Source organism: Equus caballus, chromosome 7 (assembly GCF_041296265.1).
Source record: "Equus caballus isolate H_3958 breed thoroughbred chromosome 7, TB-T2T, whole genome shotgun sequence".
NCBI lineage: Eukaryota > Metazoa > Chordata > Mammalia > Perissodactyla > Equidae > Equus > Equus caballus.
In genome coordinates this window covers 59,466,229-59,483,177 of record NC_091690.1, presented here as the reverse complement: position 1 = coordinate 59,483,177, position 16,949 = coordinate 59,466,229, and the positions used below count along the sequence as shown (strand labels likewise).

At 38.0% G+C, this 16,949-nt stretch overlaps 1 protein-coding gene across 1 annotated transcript in view; it reads left to right on the top strand.

Moving 5' to 3' along the window:
• The window catches only part of TYR (tyrosinase), a 91,926-nt gene that overhangs the window by 66,010 nt on the left and 8,967 nt on the right, over positions 1 to 16,949 (top strand). The window contains exon 4 of the mRNA XM_001492560.5: positions 15,784 to 15,965. Coding sequence (XP_001492610.5) covers positions 15,784 to 15,965 — 182 coding nt within the window. The remainder of the gene's footprint in view (positions 1 to 15,783; positions 15,966 to 16,949) is intronic.

Below are 16,949 nucleotides of genomic sequence, written 5' to 3'. Positions count from 1 at the left end.
ATATGGTTGTCATGTCCATTCCATCCCTCAGAATTCCTCTCTGCTACTTGGCTGTGGAGTGGAATGTGTCTCTATAGCTCCTGTTTCCCTTGATGTTTCCCAATAGGGTCCTTCTCATTTCATGAATTTTACTCTTAATCGCTTGGGGAAAATAGGTAATAAGTGATAACAACATGGGACATTTACAGAGATTCCAAAGTTCTCACTGTCAGAGAGCCTCTGGTTTATATTCCTGACTCTTCCCGAGATGGTTTCTGTTTGCTCCTTTAGTCTTCTGCCCTCTGTTATTCATTATTTGTTTTCAGAATAGGTTTCACTAATATCTCACCTTTCTATAGATCATTCCTTATCGCAGAAGATAGAGATTCTTTCCTTTGTATTATCTCCCTTCCCATAGTGAGGACCAAATACAAACAGAATAATAGATTTCTCCTTTGCCTGAAGTGGCAATTTATATTTTTGATTTCAGATTGGGTGACATTCAGATCACTGACCTTTGTAAGAAATACATTTATCAATTTTTCCCAACTGGTGTGGAAGATTGGAAGAGCAGAAAAGAAAAGAGACTTGGAAATAGTGGCAGATGAAGATTTTGACTACAGAAAAAATAAAAGATGGGTAGGTGGGTATATAACTACTTTTTTAGAGAAAAACACACAGAAAACATCTCTTTTTCAGTCCTTGTTCTATCTTTTCGTGGGCTCCTTCCTTCCAGTAGTCAGAATCATTTGTTGTGATTAAGGTGTCAAGTTGTCAGCTCCAGTTGAATTTGCTTTCTGAAGGATGTTCTACCTTATCTTCTTTGTTCGTTAGGCTAGACTTGAACACATTAGATTTTTTCTTGTTTAAATTTCCAATGGTATTAGTATTATTGCTTCATAAGTTGTTTATGTATTTGTGTTCCATGTATTTCTATGATTGCACATCACAAATTTTCTTAGGCATGCATAGAATATTTGCTGTTGATTAGAAAGAAGCATTTGAGCTCATACTGAATTTTCCTCCTGCCAGATGGCATTCCTGGTGTTCAAACATTTGTGACCTTCTTTGCTTTCTTGTTTTATTCGCAGACATTGCCTTTGATTTGTCTTACATTTTTAATATAGGCCCTAGGTATTTAACTACCCCGTATGTGTTGGTCCCTTGCCTCTAGTTTCTCCAACAAAAACTCCATCTTGTGCAACACTTCCATATAAATCTTTCTATGCACAACCTTTTTCTATGTCATTCAACTTCTCAAATGGCAACAGTGATTCTCACTACATATGAAATAAATTCAAATGCTTTAGGCTGACATCCATAGAGTTTTGCTATTTTGTTCCTGTCTGCCCGCTTTTCTCACTACTCCCTTTTTCTAAATCTATATACGCCAAACTAACCTATACATTTTTCTCATTCCATCTCTTAAAAGAGACAAAAACTAGGAGACATGCAGGCCAGGTATGAGTATGGATGAGTTGGCAAATGTCCTATTAGTGATCCAAGATGAAGAATGAGATTCTTGGTGATTTTTATTAACAAGGACTCTTAGACCCTACAAGGGAAATAAAAGATATTCTAATTCCAGTTGAGAATTGTTGAAAATTGATGAATGGAATGACATCTTCTGTGCAGCTGCGAATGCAGGGATCTTTAGGTTGTGATGTAGGTTACTAGGTGAAGGAATAATTCCATAACTTGTCTGAATTCCCATCAGACCCACATCAATTCCTTGTGAGGCTGAAAGTGTTAGAGGTATGTCTGAAGGACCCTATGCCAAAATGGTAGTAATACCCTTTTGTCTGGAGGAAAGAATTATTCCATATAAAGGAGTTCTCAATCTGTACAGGTAATAGATGTACGATGAACTCTCCACTGTAACCGTCATAAGCAGGTGAAATCTATCACAGTTGGGGGAAAGCAGTAAGGCTGCTAATGTCACAGTGAAAATTGATGCTTAGGGTCCAGGGACAGGGTATTAAAAGCATAATTTAGAGAGGATCTTGGAAACCGCAGTTTTGTCTGGTGGTCATGTCAGGAAAGTTGGGTCAGCGAAATGGTATTTACTCTAATTATGCCCACCTTAAACTTGTTTTACTGTGAATGATGGCTTTTACTCTGTAGTACCCAAAGACACTTTTCCACATCAGATACAGGTCCTAGGACCTTGGCTAAAGTAAAGATATAAAAATAATGTAAATGGTATAAGTAGCTTTCCTCCCTAAAAGTTACTTAAGGGAAGGACTCTGCCTTTTGAAATATTTTATCTCTCACTTTACCATATACACTGCCTGTACTTGCCTGCATGCGTAGACACTCAAAAATTATTTGCTGAATATATGTTTTAAAAAAATGTGTGTGTATATATATATATATATATACATACATGTATATATATATAATATATTCTTCTCACTCCCAGGGAACAGATTCTAGAATCCCTCTGGGAGAATTACTTATTAAATATTTATTGAGTACTAGCTGTGTACAGGCACTATTCTATTTTATGGATTTAGCAGTGAAAATACGTTTTCATTTTTAATACAAAGTACACAGGTTTTTCCACTCAAAAGCTCTTTTCCAACATTCTGTTTTCCTTTCCTGCCTAAATTAGAAAATGTGCAAGTCACACAGGCTCACTCAGTGTGTGTGTGTGTGTGTGTGTGTTTGCAAAACACGCATTTGGAAGCACTTGCCGTCCTGGAAAGCACCAAGGGCAGCAAACCTGGGGTTGATTCCTGCTGCTCCATTTATTAACTAAATGAACTGAGAAAAGTTAAACTCCCCTTTGTGTTTATTTGCTTGTCTTTTGTGTGTTTTAATGATACTGCTGTGTGGCAATACTTCACTGAGACTAAGAACATCTACTGTACTGATTTTGAATCCTAATCTGCCACTTGTCACTTACTAGGGGTGTAACTTTGGGTGTCTTTTCCTCTTTGTGCTTCAGTTTTCTCATCAGTAAAATAGGAATAATAATAGAACATTCCCCATAGGATTGATTTGAGGATTAAATAAGGTCCTGTATGAGAAGTACTTAGAACAGTACCTGGCATATCACACAATATAGCAAACTCTCACTACTGCTGCTATTACTAATACCTCTCTTGCAGTCTTGCAGTTGGAGAAATATTCTGATGATATATGTGAAAATCCCCAGCATAGTACTAGATACATAACCATCTAATAAATGGAAATTATTACTGAATTGACTAGCTGTTTTCATTATTTTGTGAGTCTCAGAAACATCACTCTGACGAATAGTAGGAAGTGACGAAGAGAAATCTCATAAGGAAGAGGGGCGGCATAGCCATCTTTAGAAAGCTAATAGTTGTCTGCATATGTGGAAGTTGCTTTATTCACTACTGGTCCACTGATATACTATGAACTCCAACAGATGGAAGTAATACATGTTGATTTATTATTATTTAATATAACATATTGTAATGGACATATCCACAATAATCATATTTCTAAAATTCAAATTCAATCATGGTCACTCCTTGTCTGAAGTATTTAGGTGGCAAATTAACTCTCAGGCTGAAGTCCAAACTACCATACTCCCTATCCCCACCCCCGCCCCTGCCTTGGTATGTAGAAGGTCTTTCACAATCTGACCCTTCTTACCTTTCTGGTCTCGCTTCCTATTGATCTTGCACTACTCTACATTCCATTCTGACACAACAAATCACTTTCATTTTTCAATTACATCAGTGCCCAGGCTCCCCATGGGTCTGTGTTTTGAATGCAATGACTTCCCCATCATCAGTTTAAATACCATCCCTGCTGTGAATCTCTCCTTCACTCCAACAGTTGGTTAGCTGCTCCTGCTGCAATCCCATAGGTTCCATGCACATGCCTCCAGGAGCATCCTTTACTTTGCTTTGAAATTTTAGGTATCTCTTTATCGTAACATGGAGTGAGATTCATGAGAATAGGGACCATTCTTATTTATCCTTGGAGCTTGATATGTAGTGGGTACAAACTGAATATTTAGTAAATATATAAATGGGCAACTCAGTGAAGGGGGCAAAGTGAGCTTTACTATCACCACTTTGCAGGTAAGAGCACGGAGATTTGAAAGTCAATCAGTAATATCTATTGAGAGCCAAATGAATAGCTTGCCCCTCACTTATACCCACCTTTGTGTGGGAGGCTGGCCCTTGGGTACCCCTTTTCCCAGATTCACTCTTATTAGCTATGGCCTGTGAGTGTAGCCTGGCTCATTTGATTTGAGAGCAATTTCTGCCTAACACAGTGGTTCTCATCTGGATGCACATTACAATCACATGGGGAGCACTATGGCTTGCCTTTAATCCCCTCTCAAAACAATTCATAGCCGGGTGCCTTGCCACTGAATGATACTAATAAGTGTTCATGGGAAAAGAAAAAACAAGACTCTCAAACTTTCTCTTTTAGACTTCTAGTTCTTCAGTTCTTTTCGGTTCATTATCACTGATATTTTGATTCTGATACTGAGTTCCCTCAAGTTTCATCGCTAGCTTAAGTGAATTTAATCTGGTTTTCACTCACTTACCCATTCCCCAAGGACTTGTTTGCCCTTTCCAAAACTAAGCTAAGAAGTTGTAGAGTATAGATTTGAAATGATAGTCAATTGAGGTTGGTCCCAGTTGAATTTCTTAGCTTTATAACAGGCTTTTCATTTGCAGCTACCCATCCCTGACAATCTATGCTCTTAAAGTGTTCATTTCTTTTAAAAGTGTTGTTTTTCAACACTTTTAATACTCCTTCAGTGAGTTCTATAGTTAGCCAGGAACATGAAGAAAAGGAGCTACTGAGACATTGTTATTTCAAAACCAGAGGGACGTCCTAAATCTTTCCAGTGGTCCACAAGTAGGTCGGGTATCTATTAACGAGTTACTTCCTTTGGGCCCCCAAGTTCAGCTGTTGGTTCATTTAATTATGTATTAATTAAACATGATTGTTTCAGTCCCTTGCTTAAAATCCTCCAATGGCTCCTCAGATTTCAGAATAATATTCAGGCTTTTTACCTTTGGTAATGTGTAGAAAGGCCCTACATGATCAGCCCTTCTCAACTACTTTCAAGACCCCAAAGCATACCTCTATTTCTTCATGCTTGTGCTTTCCTCTTCCTAGACTGCTCTTTCCCTTCTGTTTCTTTGCCCAAATTTCTGCTATTCACTTTTTAAAACTTAGGTTCAAGTGTCATCTACAATGAAATGTGTTACTTGACACTACCTGTGATAGTTAATTTTATGTTCACCTTGGCTAGGCCATGGTACCCAGACATTTGGTCAAACATTATTCTAGTGGTTTCTGTGAAGGTATTTTCTAGATGATATTAACATTTAAATTCAACTTTGAGCAAAGCAGATTACCCTCCATAATGTGGGTAATCTTCATTCAATCTATTGAAGGCCTTAATAGGAAAAAACTGACCTCCCCAAGCAAGAAGGAATTCTGCCAGCAGACTGCCTTCATACTTCAACAGCAACTCTTCTCTGAGTCTTCAGCCTGCCTGCCTATGCTGCAGATTTTGGACTTGCCAAGTTTCCACATAAAAGACAGAAATTTATTTTCTTGCAATTCTGGAGGCTAGAAATTCAAGATCAAGGTGTTGGTGGGGTTGGTGTCTTTTGAGGCCACTCTTCTTGGCTTCTACATGTTCCTCTTCTCCCTGTGTCTTCACAGGGTCTCCCCTCCGTACCTGCCTGTGTCCAAATTTCTTCTTCTTACAAGGGTGCCAGTCATCTCGGATTAGAGCCCACCCTAGGCATCTCGTTTTAACTTGATCACCTCTTTAAAGACTGTATCTCCAACTACAGTCGCTTTCTGAGGACTTCAACATATAAATTTTCAGGGGACACAATTCAACCCATAACATATGATAATTGCCCTTTTACTGATAAGGAAACTGAAGCACAAAGAGCTCAAGTGACTTGCCCAAGTCTGCAAGGCTATTAAGTATCACCATCAGAATGTGAATCTAAGTATGTACCTCCAGAATCTATGAAGCTAACCTACATTTTGTTCACTCTCCATTCATGTATTTTCTATAAAACATGAGAAGTAAAATTCACTGACATATTTAATTGTTAGGACACCTCCATCCTGCTCGTGGTACACCAAAATTCCAAAGAAACAGAAATTGAAATCCTCTGGTCCAAGGGAATTAAAGCTGTCTCCTCACGTTAAGCTGTCTGCGAGAATAACAGCAACAACCAAGCACTGTTGGGTGCTTACTGTGCGTTGGCGCTGTCCTAGGTATACTGCACACCTGATCTCATGTATATCTCACAGCCCTTTGAAGTTTGTTATTATCCATATTTTACAGATAAGTAAACTGGGGCTTACAGAGATGATCCTCACCTCTTGAAAAATCAATACCAGGAATTTGAAACAAGGTTTCTTAAGAAGGGGTTTTGTGTTTCTGGCTTCTTTTCTCGCCCCCAAATCCCAGGGCTGAAATTAGGACTCCTTGTGTAAGTGTTGGCTTCCAACAGGTTGAAGTTGGATTTTGCTCTTTCATCTGTTCATCCTGGAGGGCTCTCCTGTGTTCACAGCAGGATGTACAGTATCTCTTCTCTCAGCTCCTCTCTGCCCCACTTGCCTGCTGGAAAGGTGAGCTATCTGGGTAAGACTCAGCATTCTCGGAGACACTTCACAGGGACTCACTGGCCTCCCTCAGGAGGGAATTCTAAGCTAGTCGTATGCATAGGTCAAGGCCTGGATCCCTAATCCATGTGCAATGCCATTTTCTTGGAGTCACTTCTCTGTTGCCACCTTGTAACCTACTAAGCCAGTGCCGGTCTGTGGGTCATCATGGCCTGTGGAGGGAAATAAAAAGGGTTTCAACTCCACAACGAAAAATCACACAACTTTAGACTATCGATGTTAGTATTTCACAGCTGTACATTTATACCTTCACTGAAATCTTGAGAGTTTTTGTAATCAGATGTCCCTTTCTCAGGTGAAGTAAAATGACAAATGATGCCTGGTTCCCACTTCTGTGCATAGCTCTAGAAGGCTTGCTAGCACTTGGAGCAAAGCACTAAAGCTTGGTCCCCCTTTCTGTTTTAATTCCTAATTGCTAACTAATTTCTTGCATTTTAGTGGAAAAGCAGTCAGCTTCAAATAGAACACCTGTGCTCTGGCTCCAGCCCTGCCAGCTGGATACAGTTGTAAAAGTTACGGATATCTGAAATAGAACCCCAGATTTTCTACTACTTTCTAGTTGAGTGACTACTAGCAAACCTTAAACTCTTTGACTCAATTTTCCCTCCTGTAAAAAGGGATAAATAAAATATTTACCTCTTTGATTTGCTCAGGCTTAAATAAGCAAGGTACATTAAAAGTTTGTGTTACAGAAATTACTTTCTTGTTAATTTATTCTCCTGGTTTAGATTATAAACGCAAGAGAAAAGCACTGATTATCGTATAAATATTGAGGAAAGGAAGATAAAAATGACACAGTTACTAAGTTAGTTGGTAGCACTGACATTACCCAGTATACTTATGCCTGCTCTGAAAACAATGTCTCTGCCTCAGTTTGGATTTGTTGCCCCCACAGTGAAAGAAAACAGGGTGGTTGTGAGCCTGAATTTCTGAACGAAGCAGAGTGTTTAATATTCTAGCATCTGTTTTCTGCACCTTTCCAGCCCTGTTGACAAAGCCTGCCTCCAGCTGCAAAGCTTAGTCAGAGAGTAACAGGAGCATTCAGGACCTGTTCAGGGAGAGCAAGGAAGGAGCGAGGAGAAACCCAGGCAAGAAGTGGAGTGTCAGAGGCGGAAGTCCAGATAGACCAGCCTGAAGAACTGGGTTGCCATCTTAACTCAGCCCCTTACTAACCTTGTTCACTGTTTCCTCTTTTTCTGCCTTCGTGATTATGATTCCACTTTTTCTCTTTTGTTGTGTTTGTTATGCCAATGCATGTCCATTCCTCTCTTCATTTCCGTTTTCATTCTGTATTGTATTGTATTCATTTCTGTTCCCTGAGTATAAACTGTGTGAATCCTTAGAGAAAAGGAACACTTAGAGTAATTACTATGTAATTAATGCCAGTGTGTATTGAACAAACAGCTCACATTTCAAGATGATGGTCAAGCAAAGCCCCTTCCACGTTGCCTTTAGAGACATACAATCTGCACATCAGTACTTGGTAGAAGCACACATATTCTCACAACTGCAAAACACACCCATCCTCCTAGGGGAGCACACACTCGGCAAGGGCATTTGCTATAATTAGCAACAGAGGAGCAGTCTAGTCTACTGGGCTCCAATTCTGGTTGTGCTACTAATTAGCTCTGAAGTTTGGATTAGAATATTTTTCCTCTATAAAATGAGGTGTTTGGAAGGAAAGAAAACGTAAACTAACTGTTGTTTTTCAAGAACTGAGCCAAGCGCTTTACGAATATTGTGTCATTTTATTCTTGACTGTTATTCTACTTTTGACTTCCTTGTTTCAGTTTTGTTCTCATAACTATGCTAAAGTAGATAGTACCATCCCCATTCTACACACGAGTGTACTGAGGCTTAGAGAGATTTCACTGATTAAGTTCAAATGAAGATGTTTGTTATCATTTAATAATTAAGGTTTGTTTCAACAGGTAAATATCTCAAAGCTAGGGATACATAGAAGAAACAAATAATTCAAAAGAGTAGAAACAATAGGAAACCACTGGCCTTGTCGTAACATAGCTGCAATTCAATATATTTTGAGTGACTAGAATTTTGACTGGCTCCGGAAGCATCTCAAGCAATGGTTCTCAAAAACAAGGTGATTATCACTTCATCTGTCCCGGCCTTTCAGAAAGATAGCATCTGAGAAAAATAATTCCATATTCTCTTATCTTTTCATTGTCTCACTACTTCCATAGCTTCATTTATTATCTACAGGCTGATGACTTCTCAATTTTTATTTCCAGAGCAAATCCAGACTTAAGTATCCAGCTGCCCACCTGACATCCCCCTTGGAATGTCTCAAAAGCATCTTCAAGTATAGCACATCAAAAATCATGATATTAACATCCCTTCCTCATTCGACACTTCTCCAGTGATCTACATCTTTGGGAATAAAAATATCTGGTCCAGCAGCATAAGCCAGAAAATTTGGAGTCTTCTTGACACCTCACCTCAGTTGCACTGCTTGGATAGCCACACGTCATCTTGTTGCCTGGACATAGTTTTCTCACTGATTTCTTCATCCCTTGCTCCCTGCATACCAACTCTTACTATCCTTCAGTCTCTTCTCCACAGTGCAATCTACGTAGTCTTTTAAAAATGATAATCTGTTCATGCTATCATCCATCATCCCAGGTACAAACAATCACTTCTTATTGATCTTGGGAAAAAATATGAATATTTCTCAAATGGCCTCCACTGCCCTCATGATTTGTCCCCCATTTATCTGTCTAGCTTGGTCTTGAACTATTATCTCCTTGCTCTCCATAGACCTATCAGTCGTTTTTTAGTTCCTTGAACTTGCCATGTGCCTCCCATCAAAGGCCCTTTGCAAATTCTATTCTTCAGAAGCATTCTTCTACCATTTCTCTAAATACTCATGCTTTGACACTATTAAGGACTTTCCCAGAGGCTGCAGACTCAATGAGGCCTCCCCATTAAATCTTGTTACCATGTTGCTTTCTTCCATAGTATTTGCCAATCTGTAATTATAGATTTATTTCTGAATTTACTGGTTAGTATATGTTTCCACTACTAAACTCTAAGTACCACAAGAACAGGGAACTTCATCAATACCTGGAAGAGAGCCAGTTTATTATAGATGCTTGGGATATATATGTATTCATTTATTTATGAAATAGATGAAATGAATCAAAAGTTGTTCTGTTGTATTTGTACATGCAACAATTTTTGTTGCAGTGGTAGATGTACTAAAACAAATCAGTTCCCAAATATCCAACTACATTAAGGCTTCCTTGTTAGTTGTTCTTTTTTTTTTTTTTAATAAACTTTGATTTAAGAATAGTTTTCTATTTATAAGAATGTTGCAAAGATAAAAAAAAAAAGAGTTCCTATATACCCCACATCCTGTTTCCTCTATTCCTTTTTTTGGGGGGTGGGGGGGAGATTAGCCCTGAGCTAACATCCTCTGCCAATCCTCTTCTTTTTGCTGAGGAAGATTGGTCCTGAGCTAACATCCGTGCCCATCTTCCTCTATTTTTACATGTAGGATACCTTCCACAGCATGGCTTGATAAGTGATGCATAGGTCCACACCCAGGATCTGAACCGACGAACCCCAGGCTGCTGAAGCTGAACATGCAAACTTAATCTCTACACCACTGGGCTGGCCCCCTGTTTCCTCTATTCTTAACATCGTTAGTATAGAATACTTGTCTCTATTAATGAAACAATATTGATACATTATTATTAGCCAAGTCTATATTTATTAAGATACTTGGTTGTTACCTAATATGTTTTTCTGTTTCAAGATCTTGTCCAGGGTACCAGATTGCATTCAGTCATCATGTCTCCTGAGGCTCCTCTTGGCTGTGACAGTTTTTCAAACTTTCCTTGTTTTTGATAATCCTGACAGTTTTGAGGAGTTCTCTGCTCACCTGTTTTATAGAATGCCCCTCTTTTGGTATTTGTCTGATGTTTTTCTCCTGTTTAGACTGGGGTTACATGTTTGGGGGAGGAAGACAATAGAGACAAAGCACCATTCTCTTTACATCATATCAAAGGTACATGCTATCAACGTGACTTATCTTTGTTGATATTAACCTTGATCACTGGCAGAGGTAGTATTTGTCAGATTTATTAAACTGTTAAATGATTTCACCACCTGCCCCTAGTGTACTCTTTGGAAGGAAGCCACTGTGTGCAGCCCACACCTAAGGAATGGGAGTCATATACCGCTTACTGTATGTACTAGGAGTATCTACATAATTACTTGGAATTTTTCTGCATGATAGATTTATGTATTTCTCCTGTTCATTTATTTATAAAGTATGGACTCTATATTTACTTTATACATTGGATTATAATCAAATATTACCTATTTACTCTATGGCTCAAATTGTTCCAGCTTTGGCTATGGGGAGCTGTTTTAGTTGGCTCATCTGTCCCCTTGGCACACCTCTGCCATTGTGAGGTGGTGTTGTTATATTCCTTGAGTATTTCCTTCCTTCTTGACACTACAAGATGCTCCAGGTTCATCTTGCATATTTCCTACCCCAGCCTTTGAATCAGCCATTTCTCCCAGGAGGCTTGCTTCCTTTATTGGAGAATATTTCTTGTGCTCTATTTACTCTTTCTTCTCCTTTGTTATTCCAATTACATGTATGTTAACTCCTTTTGAAATTGAGTTCTTGATTTTTTTCCATTCTTTTTTTTTTCTCTTTGCACTTCAGTTTAGGGAGTTTCTATCTTCCAGCTCACTAATTCTTTCCTCAGCTGTGGTAAGTCTACTGATGAGCCCATAAAATACCATTCTTCATCTCTGTTACAGTGTTTTTGATTTCTAGCATTTCTTTTGATTCCTTCTTAGAGTTTTCATCTCTCTGCTTATATTACCCATCTGTTCTTGCATGTTGTTTACTTTTTCTATTAGATCCCTTAACATATTATTCATAGTTATTTAAATTTCCTATCTGATAATTCCAAAATCTATGTCATATCTGAGTTGACTCTGATGATTGCTTTGTCTCTTCAGACTGTGTTATTTTCTTGCCTTTTGGAACACCTTGTAATTTTTTATTGAAAGTCAGACATGTTTTACTGGGTGATAGGAACTGAGGTACAGAGTCCTTTAATGTAAGGATTTATGTTAATCTGGCGAGGAACTGGGCTGTGTTTAATGATTTTTGTAACTATAGGTGCCAGAGGCTTCAAATTTCCCTAGTATCTTTGTTTTTATCTCCACTCTTGGCTTTGGACATCTGCGTATACTATTCCTCAGAGACTCTCTGTCTTGCAGCTCTTCTAGCTATAATCTGCTGTTATTATACTGGAGCTCTGTTGATAGCATGGTAAAGTACGGGGGGACTGTTCTAAAATATTCTGATTAAATTTCGTTCTTTTAATTGGCAATGTCTTGGGGCTGTGACCTATATGAGTGTTTCTCCACTGGTATAGTTTTCTTTTCTGTTTTCTTTTTTCCCCCCCTTGTCCCTATTCCATTTTTTCTTTGCAGCATTCCCAATCTATTTCCTTCAATCCCTAACCCATGTAGCCTATGTTTTAGTTCCCCTTAGGTGAGACAGGAGGCTGAAAGAGGTTGAACTGAGAGGAATTCCCGTTCTCTGACTGGGATAAGTCTCTGGTAGTCATTTCCCCTGGATGAAATGCTTTGTTGTGGAGAAGACTCTGGGCATATTTCACAACGGTCACTCTCCCTCCCCCTGGCAGAGCCAGAAGAGGATCTTTTTCTGATCTTCATTGTGAAAATCTGGTACAGTCTCTGGAGGTAAAACCCCTAAGTGTGTGGCAATCCCCCTAAGACTGTGGCTCCTAAGAGTTTTTCCCTATCACTAGTAGTCCATACTCAATCTCCCACCATTCATCAAAGTGTTTAAGTGTTCCCACCAGTTTATGGATCCAGCTGCTTCTCCTCCTGGTCAGCAAATCTCAATTGTGTTCCTCTGGACGCACTTATCTCAGCAGTTTTAGGGGTAGGCAGTTTGCCCTGTAAGCTCAATTCTCTCATGGGTCCCAGAAAAATAGGTGATTTTCCATTGGTCTAGCTTTTGTTGTAAGGATGGGAGTGACCAGGCTCTTTGCAGGTGAGACCTGAAACCAGAAATCCTGTGTTATTTTTATATATAAAACAGATTCTTTCTTGTTTCCATTGATGATCATCTTTACTTTTCCTCCTTCCTCTATTGTGCCTTTCACTGTTGCGCAGACTTCCAGAAAACTGTCTAGATACAATTTAAATAAATCCTTGGTAAGAAGATAATTTTTTTCACAAAACGTCAATGTGATTATCTAAGTTAAACATTAGTATTCCGATATGAGACATTCTAGATGTGGTTTGATGAAATTAACTGAAGATGAGAACCACTGATGAAGAATTTAATCAAGATTAATACCTTCATTTTAAAAGGTTGATAAGGTGGGTGAGCACATTAATGGTTTCATCCTTTAAATCTTTTGGTGCTAAGAATCGATGTCCTTGTTGAATGTAGGTAAAGAATTTTTATTTCTTGTCAGAAATAAGATTATTTATAAATTGAACTATAGTAGTAATTTTTCTCAATTGATGAAAGGCATAATTTTTGCCTTAAGCCCTTATCTAGTAGTTCATTGTATTTTGGGCTGTTTCTAAATCAGTCAGTTTAATAGGAGTGGAGGAGAGATTAATTATCAGAGAGCCTCCCTCTCATTAACAAATAGATTTACCAGTTGAAAACTGGTAAACATTGTTTAAATATTAAACATTGTTTAGTACAAACAAAATGTCTTATAAAGCATTGTCTATAATACAATTCTCTTTTTCAAAAAATACACATGTAATGTTATATATGCATATTTAAAAAACTAGATATAGTAAAAATATAGAGCAATTATGCAATTTTTTTCTTTTCTCTTTTTTGCTTATTGACATTTTCTGAATTGCATATAATGAACAAGTGATGCTTTTGTGAAAAGAAGAAAACTGTAGAATAAAGATTAATTCATAAAATTATAGGACTTGAATAGAATTTGGGGTTTATTTGCTAAGCCATTTCCTAATTTCTTCAGTTAAAGAAACTGAGGTACACACAGAAAAACCAATCTTCTTAAATCTTCTCCTTTCCCTTTTCTGCCTATTAGAGTAATAACCATTTTTAAAGACCCAGCTCAAATACACATGGCTTCCGCATTTCTATTATAACATGTCTCACGTCTCTCACCAGTTGTACAATTCTTCCAGTATAACAATAAAAATGAGGAGGAAGAAGAGAAAGAAATGCTATGAGTATGATGATCACTTCTGCTTACCATTTGTCAAGCACTAAGCCATGTAACTTACTTGTGTTATTTTAGCTAATCCTCATAATACCTTCATGACATAAATATTATTCTCATTTTACCGAGGAAGGCAAGGAAAATCAAACAGGCTAAGAACTTTTACAAATTTCCCTGGTCACAGCTCAGATTTTTACACAGGTTCATGTTTCTCCAAAACTTGACATATAGTAGGTAGTCAGTAAATTTATTTAATAATTGAGCTATTTAGGGAGCATTTGGTATTCATGGACCAGATTTTCAGTGTTTATCAGCAGCCTGCTGATCCCTCAGTTTATTCACAATTAAAAACCAACTTTGACCACAATTATTATTTGAAGTCCAGATTCTCTAAGCAAATAGAATTGTTTTCCATGATGGAAAAAATTATCACCTCGGCTACCATCTCATTTCCTTGTTCTCTTCTTTATTGTACTTCAAAACAGTTTTTCAAAAAATGTTTTGTTTGTTTTTAGAATTACCACATTCCTTTTTAGACACCACCCCCCCACCCTACCACCATGCACTAACCTTTTATCTCCTAGCTTAAAATTTCTAGCTAAGTAGCAATAGCTCACTTATTTAGCATTTTCATAAAAATTATCACACTGGATAAGCCCTTCAGAAACAGACAGGACAGATACGGTTATTTTCATTTTAAGAATGAGGAGGCTAAGTCTCCAAGAGGTTCAGTGATTTGCTTGAAGTCATACAGCTATGAAACCACAGAGCTAGGCCATGAGGGGACTTCTCTGTCTCCATATCTAGTGTTCTTCCCTCTATGTTATAAGGCCTGATACTACGAAGACACTCTTTTTGTCATACTTTCAATGACCCACTGTAAATTCTTAAGTAGCTTGAATTTCTATTCCGTTCTTACTGGATCTTTTTAATCCCTTAATTTTTAAGTTCTTATTCCAATCAGTTTTTAATTGCATGCAACAGAAGCTAACTGGCTGATTTAAATAGGAAAATAATTTGCTGAGGGGATATTGAATAACTCAGGAAATCACATAGAAGCAGGTTCAGAAACAGATGGGAACAAGGGAGAAGGGCAGCAGCCAAGTCATCTGCCAAAACCATGCTATAGAACACAGGATCTTCCTGGACTGTGGATCCCTTTGCTGGTACTTCTGGCCTTTCTGCCCCTAAAAACCCGATGTTATTACTGCAACTGCCCTTGTCCAGTACTAGAATGGTTTTCTATTGTCCTTGCTTCTTTGTGTCACTCTCTTCAGTTTCGAAATCTTGATTGGGTATATCTGCTTGGCTGAGCATTAAGCATGTAGTCATACTCTCGCTTCAGGGGAAGCTGGGAAACCAAGTAGAAGGATTTTTAGCCTTTATCATGGGAGGTGAGCTGATTCTCCCCCTGAGATTCACTAAGCATACACCTCACCAAACATAACAAGCGGATTGAACTAATTAAAAGTTCCCTACCAAGACCATAAATGACCAAATTCCAGTACTGATTCCAATTTAGTTTTGCATCTTCTTTCTTTGGGCTAACTTCCTTTGAAACAAGATACATATTTAATTTACAACTATGACTTAGTTGTCACTCAACCAATAATTACCCTTGTTCTGCAGCATTCTGAAAGGTCTAAACGTGTCATGTAAGTTTCATTTATCTTCTAAGAAATTCCTTTTTTGAAGTTACACTGCAACATTTCTTTCAAATGAATGAGCTTCATCAGGACCTGACAGTATGAACTAGTGCTTTACAAAATATTTTCAAAGAATGAAAAATATATTTGGGATCTTTCCACATCTTCGTATTTTAAGATATGTCTTGTTATTTTACTTTAGGAATTCCAAATATTTCTTTTATAAACAATATGTTTCTGAATCTGAATAATCCTTTCCTCTGCAGTATTTTTGAACGGTGGTTCCGAAGGTATCATCCCCCTCAAGAAGTTTATCCAGAAGCCAATGCACCCATTGGTCACAACCGGGACTTCTATATGGTTCCCTTTATACCTCTCTACAGAAATGGCGATTTCTTTATTTCATCCAGAGATCTGGGCTATGACTATAGCTACCTACAAGAACCAGGTAAAGTTCAATTTCTTTCCCATGAATTGCCGAATCCAGTGTGACCAATTCCTTTTGAGAGAGTAGAAAATCTTTTACAATGTGATTCCCAAACCCATTAAATTGGGAAAGTACATTACAAAATCCTAACATCACCAATTTATTACTACATGGACTGAGTTGCAAGGATCTTTAAATTTATATCTACGCGGCTTAACATAGGGCATTTTGTACACGGCAACCACGGGACGGGCACTAAAGCTAAAATCAGAAAAAAAAAAAAGTAGATTTGAAACATGACCCTATCAGCTGGCTGTGGTGTGACCTTGGGAAATTTTACTGCAATTCCCTGAATCTCAGTTTCTTTACCTGAAATATTGGGATCAGAACACCTCAAAGACATACCGTGATGATGAAATGAATGTGATGTGTTGAAGAGCCAAGTGTGGTGTGGCATGGGATAAACATCCAGCTGTTTTGGAATCACCTTTGGGAACTTCCTGCCAGGGTTACCAAGAAAGTGTGTGGACATTGTGATTTTAAGCCCAATTAATAATAATAATGATGATAATAGCTATTATAATGATAATTGTTATGACTATAATTAAAGTAGTAATAAACAAACTCTAGGATTGTCATTATGTCTGGGCTTTAAATAATCTTCCTCAGTAGAACTATGTCAGTATCTCCTTGATAAATGAGGAACAGATCTCCCCCACCTGAGACCCTCCTATGCACAGATTCCATACGTGCATTATTGATCAACCGTATATTAGATCAGTATTGTTATTCCTAGGAAGAATGAGGACACTGATACTAAGAGAATTTAAGTGACTTTCCCAATATCAAACACCAATACATAGAGCAGCCAGATTTCAATACCGTGAGGTCCTCTCTTCATTTCACTACTCTATGCTTCCACTCTCACACAAGAGGATCAGCAACCAAAAACGGTAAAACAACATATGGCCTGTGGGTAAGAGGTATCCAACAAGCATTGATGTT